Below are 15,049 nucleotides of genomic sequence, written 5' to 3'. Positions count from 1 at the left end.
TTCAAAGCACGAGCAGTTCGTGTATTACTGTGGAAATTATTATTATTAAAGAGCACCTGGGACCTCTTAACTCTATTGTTACATGCTGCTGTGAGCTGTAATCCCTGACCTTAAAGATTACCCTTTTCCTTGAAAGCGCAATGATCTTTCAGACATTTTCAGTTATTTTTCAATGCAAGACACGAACAGGCACTCATGTGTTCACAATTAAAATAAGAAAGAATGGAGGAAGTAAAAGATGATTTCGCCCAGCAGTGTCGCCTGGCTCACTCGACCGTAGACTCTGCCAAATTCAATATGTTAATGTTATCCTTAAGCACACGCTAATAAGAGCAATCACTTGCCTGGTTAAGACTCCAATCAAAATGCTAATTACAATCCTGAACAGTTTGGGATTCATTACCCTCCTTTAGTTCCACTTTTCTGTCTGCCTTCCTTTGGGTGGTTGCCAAAAAGCTTGTGCCGTTATAAAAATATGTCTGATTACCTTCACTGTTGAACAGTTCTTACAGAGAGAGCCCACACACATGCAGCACATTGAAGACTTGTTTGACGGAGCACTGAGTCAACACTTTCACCTTATAATCAATCGCAAGGCAATAGTGTAATCTTTAAGAACAGACTGACGCAACGTGTTTGTATTGTATGGGTGAGTGTGTTCATCTTCTGCCACTTTAATTCACCGGGGTTGTTACCGTGGAAGTATACTATTGGTCCCATGTTACTAAATAATGATGGCTTTGGAGACTTTGAAAACATGGCCCCCGGGCTTTCTGATATTTTGCTACTCTGTGCTTTGCTGTTTGGGAAGTTTGGTGGCTGCTGTTGTTTTTTCTGTCACACTTATATTTGTTTTGCAAGTTTTACGTGAGAAACAGAAATCCAAAGGTGGGGGGGGGGGGGGGAAGAAATAAGATTATCATCATCATTAAAAATAACGAATAGTAGGTTCGACTTTTCTAACATACATTACATTAACAGGAAGGTATAGTCTTACCACATCTACTGCTTGTGAGTAGCTGGTAAGCAGTCGTTTAATGTAACTAAAACCATTCTCTGAATTATGGGATCGGATTTTAGATAGTTACTTGACTTGAGTATACTACCTAACTTTCAATTCACTACATTTCAGAAGGAATCTGAAGACAGCAGTCTTTGCAGAATAAGATTTTACATATGATCATCTTATGACACATGATTAATTAAACTGCCCCATGGCATATGTGGCAACTGTTCAACAAAAGTTGTTTCACTTTCCAGTTGCAAGTTATGTTTGTTGCTTGACCCTAATTAGTAAAGGGCACTGTATCAGTACAATAACAACAACAGTAGAAAGGCTGGTATCAGATTTTCGCCACGAAGAACAACATTTTGATGACCAATTTAACGTCATATGGGGACATTGTTGCTGTTTACGGTCTTACTTCTGCTCGTACCTCTTGCTCGTTTTTTTTTTTTTAGAAGAAACTACACACACTGTTTTGTATGGATGGAAGTGTGAGAGTGAAAGGAAAGGATGGGAGGATATCACATTATCTCTCTCATTTGCTCCCAGGCATTTGTCAAAGTGAGAATGTCTTTCGCTGCTTAGTGCACCCCTGACATTGTCCTTATCTGTAAGCAAAGTCACTGATTTAAAGCAGTTACAATCAGCAGAAAGAGGAATACATCTGGCAGTGGACCTGCATGGTGACAGGTTCAGTCGTAAAAAGGGAACACATCAAGGAAAAATCTCCATCACACCAACTCTTGGCTTCCGTCTTCATCTTTCTGCGTGCCAGCTTTTTTAGGCTTTAGGCGCCATGTGTCCTTCAAGAAAAACAGGGAATGTGCCCTGATGTCTGCTCTGCAAAGAAACGCACAGATTGTGACTGATGTATGCCCAGTGAGCTTTTTGGCACAGGTGTCCTGTGTGTGTGTGTGTTTGTGTGCGCGCGTGCGTGTGTGTGCGTGTGTGTGCGCGCATATGCCTTCTGGACACTTGCCCTAATCAGCAAATTCATTTTTTAAATATGGGAATTCCTGATGCAATTCATCATTATGCCAAATAGGCTATGAGGGGATAATCATATTACCTATTACTCACATATGATGATGCACATGCGCAATCAGCTCTTCCCCCTTCTCGCGCCAAATGAGCCCAATCTTAAAACCGCGAGCAGCCGCAGATCATCCGTGTATTTGAGAGGACAACTCAGACTGACTTGAGCGCTGCAGGAAATGCGTCCTTGCGCTGGAAAACTGACCTCATCTGATTTATTTTTTTTATTCCATAAGAAGGGAATACTGATGGTGAGTCAGAAGTGGGTTTTCTGCTCCAGAGGCTTCTCTCATCTCGACCAATGGAATTAGGATGAAAAAGGTGAAAGTTGGATTCCGTAACTCGGTGGGTCTAACACGCTCTAACGCGTAGCATTGACAGAGGGATGCGAGGGATACACAGTTGGCCAAGTTTGAAATCAAATCCCAGAAAACGGACTTCAGCTGAGAGGATGCTTGTAGGTGAGTGGGATAATCCACATTTGCGTGATTTAGGCCGTTTGATGATTTATCTGGGAGAGATGCAAGAGAGGCGGGAGTTTCTAATCTGTGATAATCTTTGTTCGAGTTGCTTGACAGACTCTTGACTCTTGTCACACACTTGGTATTTTCAGGCGCAGTCTGCATTTTGCGTCAAAAAAATGATCATTTTTGATTTTTATATTCACGAGACATTTTAAAAGACAGAAATACGCCCAACTCTGATGATGCACTATGGACTCTTAAAGTAAAGACAACTTTTTAAATAAATAAATACAAATTAAAAAAAAACGAAAGGGTGAAATCTCTTTCTGGCATCAGCATGCAGTGTCTCTGTGGGCTGCTGCTGCTTCAGTTCCTCATTCACACACTCACACAGATAACAATGTCCCTGTGTGAAGTGGTTCAGTGGAAAACATGAATTAAATGTATTTAATATATAACACGTAATTAAGAATTTAGAGGCCCATGTGCGCAGTTTGCAAACAAGCAAGAAGACAACCAATAAATCATCAACAACAACTGATGCAACCTTTAGTGCCGGATGCCAGAACAAAGACGTTAGTATTGTGTACTATTGTTCCATAGTACACAAGTCTCACAGTCACATATAACAAACATGCTGTGTCTGCAGCCTATGATAACTGCTGTTTGTTTGTTTTTTTGCCTTGCAGCTTGTGAGTAGACCTTTACAGAAACCTGTCAACATGCCACTTTGGTAAAAACTCAAAGCAACATTTAAGTGGCCTGGTGCCCTTGGGCTAGATGCTCCATTTATGTCATATTTTATGTAATAGACACAAATGTGGCACAAAATATGACTTCATGACAAAGACTTATATATTTCCTGTAAGAGATCTTTGCACAGGATCATGGCAGACAGTAGCTGTCAACAGTTCATTCCTGCTCTCGTCCACTGCGTTGGAACCTTAGGAGGATTTAATAACAGAAGAAAGAGTTAAGCAAGCAGATGGTAGAGTGTCCTTATTCTGTCCCTGTCAAGCTTTTAAATTGCCCTCACCTGACCTGTTATATACATTCAGGGATTCATCTAAGACATCAAGTACCGATACACAAATCCTGCTAAGCTCTCTCTGTTTCTTGTATTCCTTGATTGTACTCTTCTTCACACGCTGTCGGCTTCTTTTGCAGTGTTGATATTTCTCCTGTTCCTTGAGGAAGGATTTGCTCTGGCACAAAAGACTAAAGGTACGATTTATACATTCACTGCACACCTTGGATAGAGGGACTACACTAAAGGAACACCTCAAAATCAAAAATACATATTTTTCCTCTTACATTTCGTGCTATTTATCAATCTAGATTGTTTTCATGTACATGAAACTGCCCACAACAAGGTCTGTGGATTGACTTGAGTAACCCGGTCATTATTTCTGGAAAGAGACATTGCTGTTACATTTTTCAAATGTATTTTTTGGCGCTTTGAGCACCACAAGCCGAGTGCCTTATAGTCCCATTAGAGAGAAGGAAGACGTCTCTATGGTCGATATCTCAACTCACACCAAAACAATCTACATTGATAAATAGCTCTGCCGCTAAGATGAAAATATGTATTTTGATTTTGGGGTGAACTGTCCCTTTAAATAAAGACACAAATTGTATTTGAATTAAAGATCAGTGAAGTTTTTTTGCACAATTAGCTATACAGTTAACTCTCAGGTTTCTATTGCCTTCAAAGTGCACAAATAATGTTTCCATCATCAAATGTCAGAATAATTATTGGCTGCCATACATACAGATGGAGGTGCAGCATCAAAAGGGGCGAGGCCTTCTCAACGGCCGAAGCAATCTCATCACTGTGGGAACTGGGAACGAAACACAGAAGGTGGCACCTTCAGCTCCCCAAACTACCCGAAAACATACCCTCCCAACAAGGAGTGCCTGTACGTACTGGAAGGTAACCAACAACTGAGCCTGATCATTTCACTGCTGTTAAAAAGTCGAGCTTTTGTGTACAGAGTTTCTGTAAATGTTGAATTAGGTCAGATCCCTCCGATGGACGTTAAAGGGAATCCTTGGAACAAAATAACACTTGTATTTGTAATGATCTGTCTTGGTCACACTGGTGTTTGGGTTATTGTTATTTTAGAATTTATTCTGTGTGTTTGAATACTGACCAAGTTTTCCCTCTGTAGTATTTTAAGTACAAACAAGCTTGCAGGCAATAACTTTTTCACATGATCTTGCACACCAAAGAATGAATCAAACGTTGTTGTCCTTTTGTGCATCAGTTTCCCTGTAGTTGCTGCTGGAGCTCACAAAACAGTCTGACCCACAGTAGTTCATGGGTAAAAATTTGAAAGGAGCAAATGTTTTTTCACTGCGCTGTCCATTCTCTGGTAGCATTGTATGCCTGAGTCACATCTGTGCAGATGTGAAACATCGCTCTGCTTCCCTCAGCCCTGCCCCGCCAGAGGATAGAGCTGCTGTTCCATCAGACCTTCTACATCGAAGCGTCATTTGAATGTCGTTTCGACCACATCGAGGTGCGGGACGGTCCCTTCAGCTTCTCGCCACTCATCAATCGCTTCTGTGGCTCAGCCAGTCCTGGACTGGTCCTCTCTAGCGGACGCTTCCTGTGGATCCGCTTCTTCAGTGATGAAGAGCTGGAGGGGATTGGCTTTCAGGTCCAGTACAGCTTCCCAGCAGGTGATTAAAACACAGTGGAATGGTTTTATTGATCCTTGTATGTCAATTTTCTCACTATACCATCCTGGTACTTAGTGAATGTCCATCTAGTCTTCTCAAATAATGCTTTGATCAAATGTCTCTGCTGTTATTAGCCACTCAAATATCTGTCCTTCCACTGATTTCCCTCAAAAGATCCCGAGTTTCATCTGCACGTGGGAGGACTCTTAAACCCCATCCCAGGTAGTGCAACCACACAGCTCAGCCTACTCAAATAACTTCAGTTGTATCTTTAGATCAATATGTGATGCAAAGTCACAGCAGCTTCCTTTCACCATCAACTCCAATCACCTTCCTCTTTTCTGTTTTCCCTTTTTCTGCCTCTTGTCACTGTCCGTGGGTCAGATTGTCAGTTTGAGCTGACTGGGGCTGACGGATTGATCCGTTCCAGTCAGGTGGAGGAGGATTATAAAGTGAAGCCAGACCAGGCAGTGGACTGCATCTGGACCATACGAGCCCCTACGAACAACAGGGTATGGCATGTCGCCTGCTACGGTTTTACATTTCTGGCAGTTATCTTATGCACAACAACAGAATAAGCTTTGTTTCTTCAAAACCCTAGATAAATGCGCTTTAGTTTGTTTATTATTCAACATTCCCTGACAGTACATCCACAGCGTGACATATGCGCACATGAGGTATAAAGCAAACATATGTATTCATAATCCAACACTTAACATAAGTACACATACAATTTAGCTGGCCTGAACTTATTTATATTTGATCCTTCAATGCAGTGATGCCTTCAAACGTTATGTCATCTTATAGCAAAGCAAAATACAAGGAACTGCATTAAAAATGAACATGTACTGTACATCTCTCCTCACTGCTTATTCCAGATTTACCTGCGATTCTTGGAATACCAGATGGAAAACTCAAATGAATGTAAGAAGAACTTTGTGGCTGTTTATGATGGCAGTAATGCCATTGAGGACCTAAAGGTAATATATTTTGTAATGTGTGTAATATACATTGGGCTACTGCAGCCAGTAAAATCAAAGTACCTCAATACGATGTAGTGTATTTATTGCACATTGTATTGCATTATACTCTGTTTTTCTCTCCTTTTGCTACACAATAGAGTTTATCTTTTTTTTCTTTGTCAAACACGCTCATTTTATTTTTAATATGTTGAAGTTGCAACTGTTCTACAGACCTTGGCCTCAATGAGACTACACATCCAAAACTATACGAGAAAATGGTGTGTGGTTTCTTGCAGGCCAAGTTTTGTAGTACAGTTGCTAATGACATCATGCTGGACACCGGTGTGGGAGTAGTGAGGATGTGGGCTGACGAGACAAGCCGTCTCAGCCGCTTCCGGATGCTGTTCACTTCTTTTGCAGACCGTGAGTTTCCCCTTCAGAATATTCTGAACCTTTGACTTTTGACATTTTTGCCATTGTCCTTTTTGCTTAGTTTCTGCAGCTGTGACAAGCACAGCGTGTGGACTGGATGTATGATGTGAACAGATTTGCAGCAGCAGCACCCTCCTGTGGTTTCCATTCGATTCTCCAGCTTTTTAAAGAGTAAAGGTTTCTTGATAGCAGTTGTATGAAATGCCCAACCCAGTTCAACAAGAAAAAATACTGACATTGTTGACATGTTTCAGCAAACCACGGTATATGTCGAATGTTGACGTTTCTGAACCAAAAATACGTTTCATATCAGCCTTGTGTCACTCTTGCAGAAACACACAATGCCTTGTGGTTAACATTTTGAAACAATTGGTTCAGTTTAGGCAACAAAACCACTTGGTTAAGGTTATAAAAAAAGATCATGTGTATTTAAATAGTAGCGTAACAACGTAACGTAACTAGCGTATGTTGGCTCTGTTGGCATCACATACTGATACACCTGTTTGTGTTTCAGCACCCTGTTCAGGCAGTGCATTCTTTTGCCACAGTAACATGTGCATCAACACTTCTCTGGTGTGCAACGGCATACAAAACTGTGTCTTTCCCTGGGATGAAAGCAACTGCAAAGGTACTCCAGTTGCGCCAAAGCACTTTGCAATTCTTTCTTAGAAAATCTGCTGTGCTGTATTAAAATGAGCTGTGTAGCGTTATGTAATCTGATGTATGTTGTGTCAGTCTCTGTTGTTTCACACCTGCTTGAGGATCTCTGGCTTTAAAACAGACACTCACACAGGCCCCTTTTCTCTTCTTTTTCTCAAATGTTCCCAGAAAGCAGTGCATACTGGTGAATGTTGGACAGGACAGAATATCCTTAAGAAATGTCCTCTTGGAAGGAGAATCATGATCTCATCATCCTTGACGCCTTTCTAGCAAAAACACCATTAAAGAATCGTGGCTGTTTAGTGGCTCTTAAGCATCTCAATTGATTGGGTCGGCTATTTATCAGTAAAACTGGCTTTTAGTGAAGGCTCTGAATTGTTCCTGGCAACCAAAGACACAGACTGTCCTGATGGGAAGGGCAGCAAGTAATTTACTGAGGTACTCACTGCGCCTCTAAATGTCTCTCATATTTTATCTCTCTTTGTCACTCTTCATATCCATCATCCAGAGAAAAAGAGCAAAGGTGTTTTTCACCAGATCACAAAGACTCATGGGACAGTAATCTGTGTGTCTACGGGAGTGGTGCTACTCCTCCTCATCATCTCCATCCTGGTGCAAGTGAAACAGCCACGAAAGAAGGTAATAGAGAGTGATGTTATTTTTTATTATTTAGTGTCGCATCACAAAATATTGGTGTATAAAAAGCTAATTTATCAAGTGTGTTGAGTCATAATTTGGTGTTGGTTAGGTGTTGGTACGTAAGAATAACCTGTTCCACCGAGGCGACTTCCAGGAGGTGTTTGACCCTCCGCATTATGAACTCTTTACTCTCAGAGACAAGGTTAGTTTGATTACTTTGATACATTGTTAGCTGTACATGGTTATTTTATTTTACTCAGCAACATTATCTTTTTTAGGATATGTCTGGGGACCTTGGGGAGTTATCAGAAGAACTCCAGTCCCTGCAGGCGCTCAGGAGATCCTCATCAGGCTCACGCTGCATTCACGAACACCACTGTGGCTCTCAGGCTTCTGTCAACTCCGTCAAAGCCAGTCAAGGTGCACATGACATGGGCAGAGGATCCCTGGAGCTTCCCCCTTTCACAGGGGACCTTCAAAGTGCATTGCCTCCCTCCAGGGACTTGAACAGCAGTATGCGGAAGAAGAGCTGGCCTAGTATGAAACCAGGACGATTGCAAGGCCATCATGGTATGGGGGATAGAGCGATGGGGCGGCAGGATAGAGTGATGGAGGAGGACGAAGAGGAGGAGGAAGATGGAAGGTATGATATGTATGTACGCAGAGCAGGAGGCCGAAGAGGGAACTATGAAATGGCCCAGCAAAGATCCTTGTCCATGGACTTCTGAAAAGAAAAGGCAAGGTTGGCACTGTAAATACTGCAGCGACAACTTTTCAATCAGAGCCACAATTTGGGGGCAATCCTTGACTTCTCTTTTTTCACTCGCCTCCTTCACAGTGAGGTTGGGACATACAGGGTCTGTTACAGAGCAGTTCTTAACAAACAAGTTGAAGATACTTGAGCACTGCCAAATGTATTCGAACTCTGAAACAGCTGACAGAGAGCTGCTATCATATTTGGGATCAGTGTAAAAGTGACAGATAATTATGCTGTGTATTGTTCTTGTTTTCAATGTATTTTGTTGAAAACATTTTACTGTAAAGCAAATTGATTTTGTTGAAAAATGTATTCAATCAGTGTTCAGGCGTGTGGTTACGTTTTAAGGAAATAATGTAAAAATCACCTCTCAGTTTCTGTTCATCTCTTATCACCTGTATTAAAGAATATGTACATTTCGGCAGGTGTGTGTGTGTGTGTTGATCAGGAATCTTCTAAAAGGTGTGTCACACAAGTATGCTGGTTGGAACTTCCCTTATAATATTAATTGTCAGTATGATGATGAGTGCTATGTTTTATATTATAAGTATATAACCCCCAAAAGCCCCAGACTGTTTGGCATTGGCAAAGTCTAACCTTCAGTTTCATTTTATATTTTGCCTGCAGACACGGAATTAACTGATGGGTGTTTTAACTTGTCTAATGGAGATTTGTTTTTAAAACAGACCATGTAAAAGCTATTAACTGATTAAGTCAGAGATCCGTTTCCTGTTATTTTTCCCCTCAGGACAACAAATTCACATGTGCACAGTGTACACCTTTGACAGATGGCTACGATAGACTGCTTTTAACCCAATGAGAATGTTGATGAGAATGTGTTCAGCGTGCCAAACTACTTCGATGACCTTGGAGCTGGAGGATTAAAACACATTCAGACATCCATATTCAGAAAATTCACTGGGCAGATAATTAATGGAGCAACTATGCGTACACACAGAGACAAAACATGAACATGCAGTATTGTCACTACATTATGGGTGCAGTTTATGGCCGTGAGCCCTGTCATGCTCAAGCATAATGAATACAATAATAAAAGGTTTGCTCTGGTTGGCTCCTTTCTACTCATGACCAAAAGAATAACAATAAGAGCAAACAGTCTGTAAATGTGAATGGATCATTCATAATGACTTGTACTGTGCTGCTTAAAGGCTTCAAAAGTTGGCCTTATGTTTAAAGGAACAAGATTTATCAAATCTCTTTCTGTCCCAGGTACTGACATCAGAGGATTGCTCCAAAGAAATTAAAATGAGATCAGAAGGCTCAGGTGATGCATGCTGCATAACTTTTTATCATAGTAAAAAGACTCAACAATTTGGATCTGTGATAATTGCTCAACATATACAAGGGAACGAACACAATGGAAAAACAAAAACTTGTTACTAAACAGGCAAATCATTTTGGACACATCTCATCTCATATAACAAGATGACTTTACAGTACAGTGGATAAATGAGTGAGTCAGGTGATCAAACACCCAACAGGTTGGCCTGCAGTCTGTCAACCATTAAAAGAGACTTCAACTCAGAGACAAACTCATGCTTAAACATGACCATGAAGTTTAGGATATCATAACATTAAAGTGTACTGATCCTTGCGCGTGTGCTTGTGTGTGTGAACACTGAACAACCATATAACATGTATGCCTGATGTGTGACTTCAGTTATACAACAACACGCTATTCTTTATGAGATACATGTATGGTTGCAGACATTTTATTCCTTCTTTGTCTACAGCAACTCAGCATTCCTCTCTGTTCCAACTCATAAATGCCCCTCAGATTGAACTCTATTGTATAAGCGACACATGCTTCTGAAATGACACGGCGGGGAATGCAGATTATACAACCCTAACAGATTTTTCATGATTCTTGTCTTGAACTACAGAGGGACTGTTGCATAACAAGTCAATTATTAACACTTGGTTAAAAAGCACCTTATAAATACATGTGACAAAATATGACAAAATAACTATATCGATAATTCCTAATGGCATCTTTTAAATCTGAATAAAACAGTACATTAATAGCACATATATAAATACAACACAATTCTACAATTCATCCAGAAGTCCTTTTTGTCCCCATTTATACAAAACAATATGCTACCATACGTTGCTCGATTCATGAAAAAAATCAGTTGTTGTTGTTTTTTAAAAAGAGTCTTTGTGTGTCCTTCATCTTTTTCTTCAATTTGTTTTCATCCTCAGCTCACAAATGAGATCATTTTGTGTTTCAGTCTAGATTGACATGAAGTCATGAAGTGTGCAGGCGTGGGGTCAGTCTGCCTCAGGCCAGTATATTGTTTCCGCAGCACAACAAATGTCTCTCAGCACGTTGAGCTACTCAGTGATTCTTCAAAGAAGGCCAGGCGTTGCTGTGCCACCAGGGGTGTATTCTCCCCAAGAACGGCCTCCGTGAAGTTGGGCCGTCTCCAAGCGTAAACCATACTGTTCAGGAAGCCTTGCAGGGACACACTTGCAGCCTGAAAGGAATACAAATAATGCAATCTGCAACTCAGATATCGGATGATATTTAAATTTTCTCATTTACATTCTTCCCCTTCTGAAACATACCTGTACCATATAAAGGCCAAATAGGCTGCGTCGTTCAATGTTTGTCCAGATCATCAGGATAGACAGTAGAATGAGGAAAAGAGCTACAGCAGAAAGAAAGACACAGTGAGGCATCATTCTGATATTGATTTAAATTTGATGAGGTGTGGTACATTAGATTTAAATACGTGTGTGTGTGTGTGTGTGTGTGTGTGTGTACCTGGTGTCCAGCAGAATAAGATGACTATCACCATATTTCTTGCTGTAGAAAACACTCTTTTGAATCTCCTTCTTGAACGTCCATCTCCCTCCACAGGAAATAGACCTTCCTGCTCATGTCTTTCATACCATTTACCAACCTTATAGTAAATGACCTGAAACAAGAAAAAAAAATGATTACAGTCTGCTTACACACATGTAAATATTTAATTCAAGGCTTTAGATAGCACTGTGAAATTATAAGTCATAACTATATTTAAACAAAACTGTAAATGACAAATGTAATATGACTGCTTATAACTTACAGAGCAAGACAGCATCACTGGTAGCACAATGAGGAAAAGAAAAACTCTGATGAAAGTGTCATGAATTTTTTCCTGGGAAGAAAATAAACATGATAGCTTTGACACATTACAGTACAAACTATAACACAGTGCTTTTATAACAAATACAATATGTAACAATGCCAATCAAATACAGTACAATTAAACAATAATAGAACAAATGCTGTGAAATGAAAACACTGGAAATTTAAGTGAATGTGTATACAAAGAGTCTTTTGGTTTAAAAAAGTGTCGAGAGAGTTTTATACTCACAGCATCAGAGCAGGAATCCCTCCAGACATGCAAAAACAAAATACAACTAAGAAAAAGGAAATCAAAAGGTCAAAAAGAGGCAGGGGAACAGACCTGCTGCAGTGACTTTAGTGTAAGTTCATAATAAACGTTGTGTGCTCACCTGGTGCAGTATTTGGTATCATTAAGGACAATAAGTGAGCTGTCAGTGACTGGAATTAGCGGGCTAGATTTTATGAAGGAAGTGAGCACATATGCTAAGTACATTGCAATGGGCATCAACCTGTGATATTGGAAAAACAGAGATACAGAATTAAAATGTGTACACCAAGATGACGTCTAAAAATGCTGGAGAGGTAATTCAAGTTATAGTATGCTGTTAACAAACTCACCAAACAATGGCATATACAGATATACCGACTATTTTCCTTCTACACCGACTCTGTAAACCAGACTGATGGGGAGAATTACATTATTGAATTAGTTGTTACTGTTTTTGTACGAACTATAATCTACAAATGCAGTGGAAGCCTCACCTGCACCCTCTCGTCCTCTGTGGGACTTGCTCTCCACCCATGGATTGCATTCTTTGACTTCCATGCGTAAACCACCACAAGCAGAAATGAAATTAAATAAAATGTCTGGAAAGGAATGGACAAACACAAATATGCAACTGTCAAGTATAACAATTTATTGCAGCACAATATACAGTGAAGCAAAATATATATATATATATATATATATATATATATATATATATATGACCCTACGACTTGAATCTGATTAGTTATGACTTCCCAAAGGTAATAGTTTTTCTTTGCATGCATTAAATACCATAGCACACATGTACACCGTGAGCAGTGACTAGTTTAAAACAAAAGTCCTTGTCCTACTCCATTAATAGTTTCTTTGAAGAGATTAAATTAGAGTTTAAGGACAACTGGGATGTTTTGAGAATATCACTCCAACCAATTAAATTATTCATTTTAGGCTTGAGGTCATTTCATTTTCATCTATTCAGAAATGTAACCTGACATTTTGCTTTGAATAAATATTGGACTTTAAAAGGCAAAACATTTTTCAAATCTGCATTTTGAAAGAAAGCCACAATCTGAACTGAATGAAACTGAGTAACACTGTTTTTGTTCCGACGATCTATTCTTTTACATTTGTTTTATGTAAAATCAATAACTACTCTGCCCTTAACTCTTATCACTGTGAAATACAATGTGACATGACACAGCAGCAAAACCGCCAGCCCCTTTGCTTTATAGATGTAATATAATGAACACAACGTTTTGACTTATTTTACTGCTCAGTAGTTACAATCGTAAGTAACTGCAGTGATGTGACACTGAGATAGTGATCTGACCTTAAACCCTGAAGACTGATACTTCAGCTGGGAAGTACCAAAATCTGAGTGGATGTATTTACCCAAGCCCCTCTTAAAGTCCCTGTCTGGTTCAAGTACATTACACCTCAGACATGACCCCCCACCCACCAGGAAACAACCTTGTAAATGATTACTAACAAAGTGAAAGTAATTGTTTCTCACCAGTGACAGCGGCAGGCTGTATTGGCAGATGGCTACGTTGTTGTCAGTGCCCACTTTGTTCATGACACTGGTGGACATCAGGATCAGAGCGGCCAGGAGGTCTGCCAGGGCGAGCTGCACCAGGAGGTGCACCTGCAAAACAAATACATGTAAAGGATGTTGCTCTGCTGTAAAACTGTGAGATGCATAAGAAGACAAAAGTCAACAAATTCCCAGGACTGAAATACTCTGGACCAAAACATCAACAAACTATAAAAACTATAGAATATATATATATAGTCTATTGATCAACCACACAACATACAGTAACACAAATACATAAGTACAAGCAACCTGACTCACCTGTTCTTTTAGGTGCCTCCATCTCACTAAGGAAACCACCAGGACAGAAAAACTCCCAATCACGCTGCAGTTAATCAGAGATATGTGGAGTATTATACAACACCATAGAGGCTTGGGCAAAACGACATTAGCATTGCGTTGATTTCTTGACCACGTGTATAAGGTTTGAAATAAATGATGAACACAAAGTTGCAAAGTCATAGTCATTTGGCACCACATCAACACTAAAGATGAGACAAGATGGGTTTATTGCACTGGTCGGTGTCTGAGGATGAGAGAGGCCCCGATGCCTGAAAGACAACTTACCTCAGACACATGTGACACCTGCATATAAAGCTGTACGATGACATCATAACCCTTCTCTTGGCTCCATAACTAACTAACTAACTGATTTATTTCCTGCATTTTCTCGAGCACCAGCTATTATTTGGCTTTCTTTGTCACAAGCAAAAGAAAGAAACCAAGCAGTACACAGCAGCAGGGAGACTGAGTTTACTGAAAGAAGTTTTAAGTTTTCAGAAAATATCCTGTGAACTACAACTCAGTGCTGAATACTCATTACATTTACATGGTGGAAATATTCAAAATAGAACACGAGGTAAGAACACTAAAGAAAGCCAGAGAGAGAATACATAAGCCAGCCGCTTCTTAAATGTTGCCATGCTAGTCTGGCAAACCTCTCCTGATCAGAAAACTGAAATGATAAGATTGTTATTCTGCTGATAGTCTTACTGTACAACTCATTTCATATGCCATAATCTGGTTGCTATAAAAACTCCCAATGTAAATAAATAACATTCATTGCCAGTAAGGAATCAAGTATGAAAGAGAAAACATATGGCAAAGCATTTTACCTGGGAGTGAGTAACGCCAAGTACACAGTGGAGAGAACATCAATCTAAAGAAAAAACAGAATTCAAACATGTTACCAGAAATGTATTATTTCCATCCCAATAGTTGTTATTGAAAGAAGCTGTTTTCAATTTTAATTAATTGAATCACTCACAGAAAATAAGCTATTAAGTGTAAGTGCCTACCTGATCTCCACTCAGTGTACCATTGAGCTTCATGGTGAATCTCCAATAATCAATCTATTCAAAATGCACACTCTGTTTGGGCACAGCTAAATAACCCGTCTCCATAACAG

At 39.9% G+C, this 15,049-nt stretch overlaps 2 protein-coding genes across 2 annotated transcripts; one reads left to right on the top strand and one right to left on the bottom strand.

Annotated features, from left to right (window-relative positions):
- Positions 1 to 2,426: 2,426 nt before the first annotated feature.
- neto2b (neuropilin (NRP) and tolloid (TLL)-like 2b) lies at positions 2,427 to 8,611 on the top strand. Its single transcript, XM_076089746.1, has 12 exons — positions 2,427 to 2,502; positions 3,673 to 3,729; positions 4,280 to 4,438; positions 4,942 to 5,190; positions 5,365 to 5,412; positions 5,575 to 5,702; positions 6,069 to 6,170; positions 6,449 to 6,575; positions 7,099 to 7,212; positions 7,753 to 7,883; positions 7,993 to 8,085; positions 8,162 to 8,611. Exons 1-12 carry the CDS (start codon positions 2,427 to 2,429, stop codon positions 8,609 to 8,611), a joined length of 1,734 nt encoding a protein of 577 aa, XP_075945861.1.
- A 1,316-nt stretch (positions 8,612 to 9,927) lies between these two features.
- Positions 9,928 to 15,049, bottom strand: LOC142947411 (uncharacterized). Its single transcript, XM_076088973.1, has 12 exons — positions 14,940 to 15,049; positions 14,757 to 14,800; positions 13,903 to 13,966; positions 13,561 to 13,692; positions 12,542 to 12,646; positions 12,398 to 12,459; positions 12,169 to 12,288; positions 12,027 to 12,072; positions 11,736 to 11,807; positions 11,432 to 11,585; positions 11,233 to 11,315; positions 9,928 to 11,141 (listed from the first exon to the last, which is right to left on the bottom strand). Exons 1-12 carry the CDS (start codon positions 14,970 to 14,972, stop codon positions 10,986 to 10,988), a joined length of 1,071 nt encoding a protein of 356 aa, XP_075945088.1. The 5' UTR covers positions 14,973 to 15,049; the 3' UTR covers positions 9,928 to 10,985.

The sequence above is a fragment of the Anarhichas minor genome, unplaced genomic scaffold (genome assembly GCF_050575085.1).
Source record: "Anarhichas minor isolate MPS153535 unplaced genomic scaffold, ASM5057508v1 ptg000011l, whole genome shotgun sequence".
Taxonomy (NCBI): Eukaryota; Metazoa; Chordata; class Actinopteri; order Perciformes; family Anarhichadidae; genus Anarhichas; species Anarhichas minor.
The sequence above is the reverse complement of the archived record's forward strand: the minus strand, read 5'-3'. Positions and strand labels throughout refer to the sequence as shown.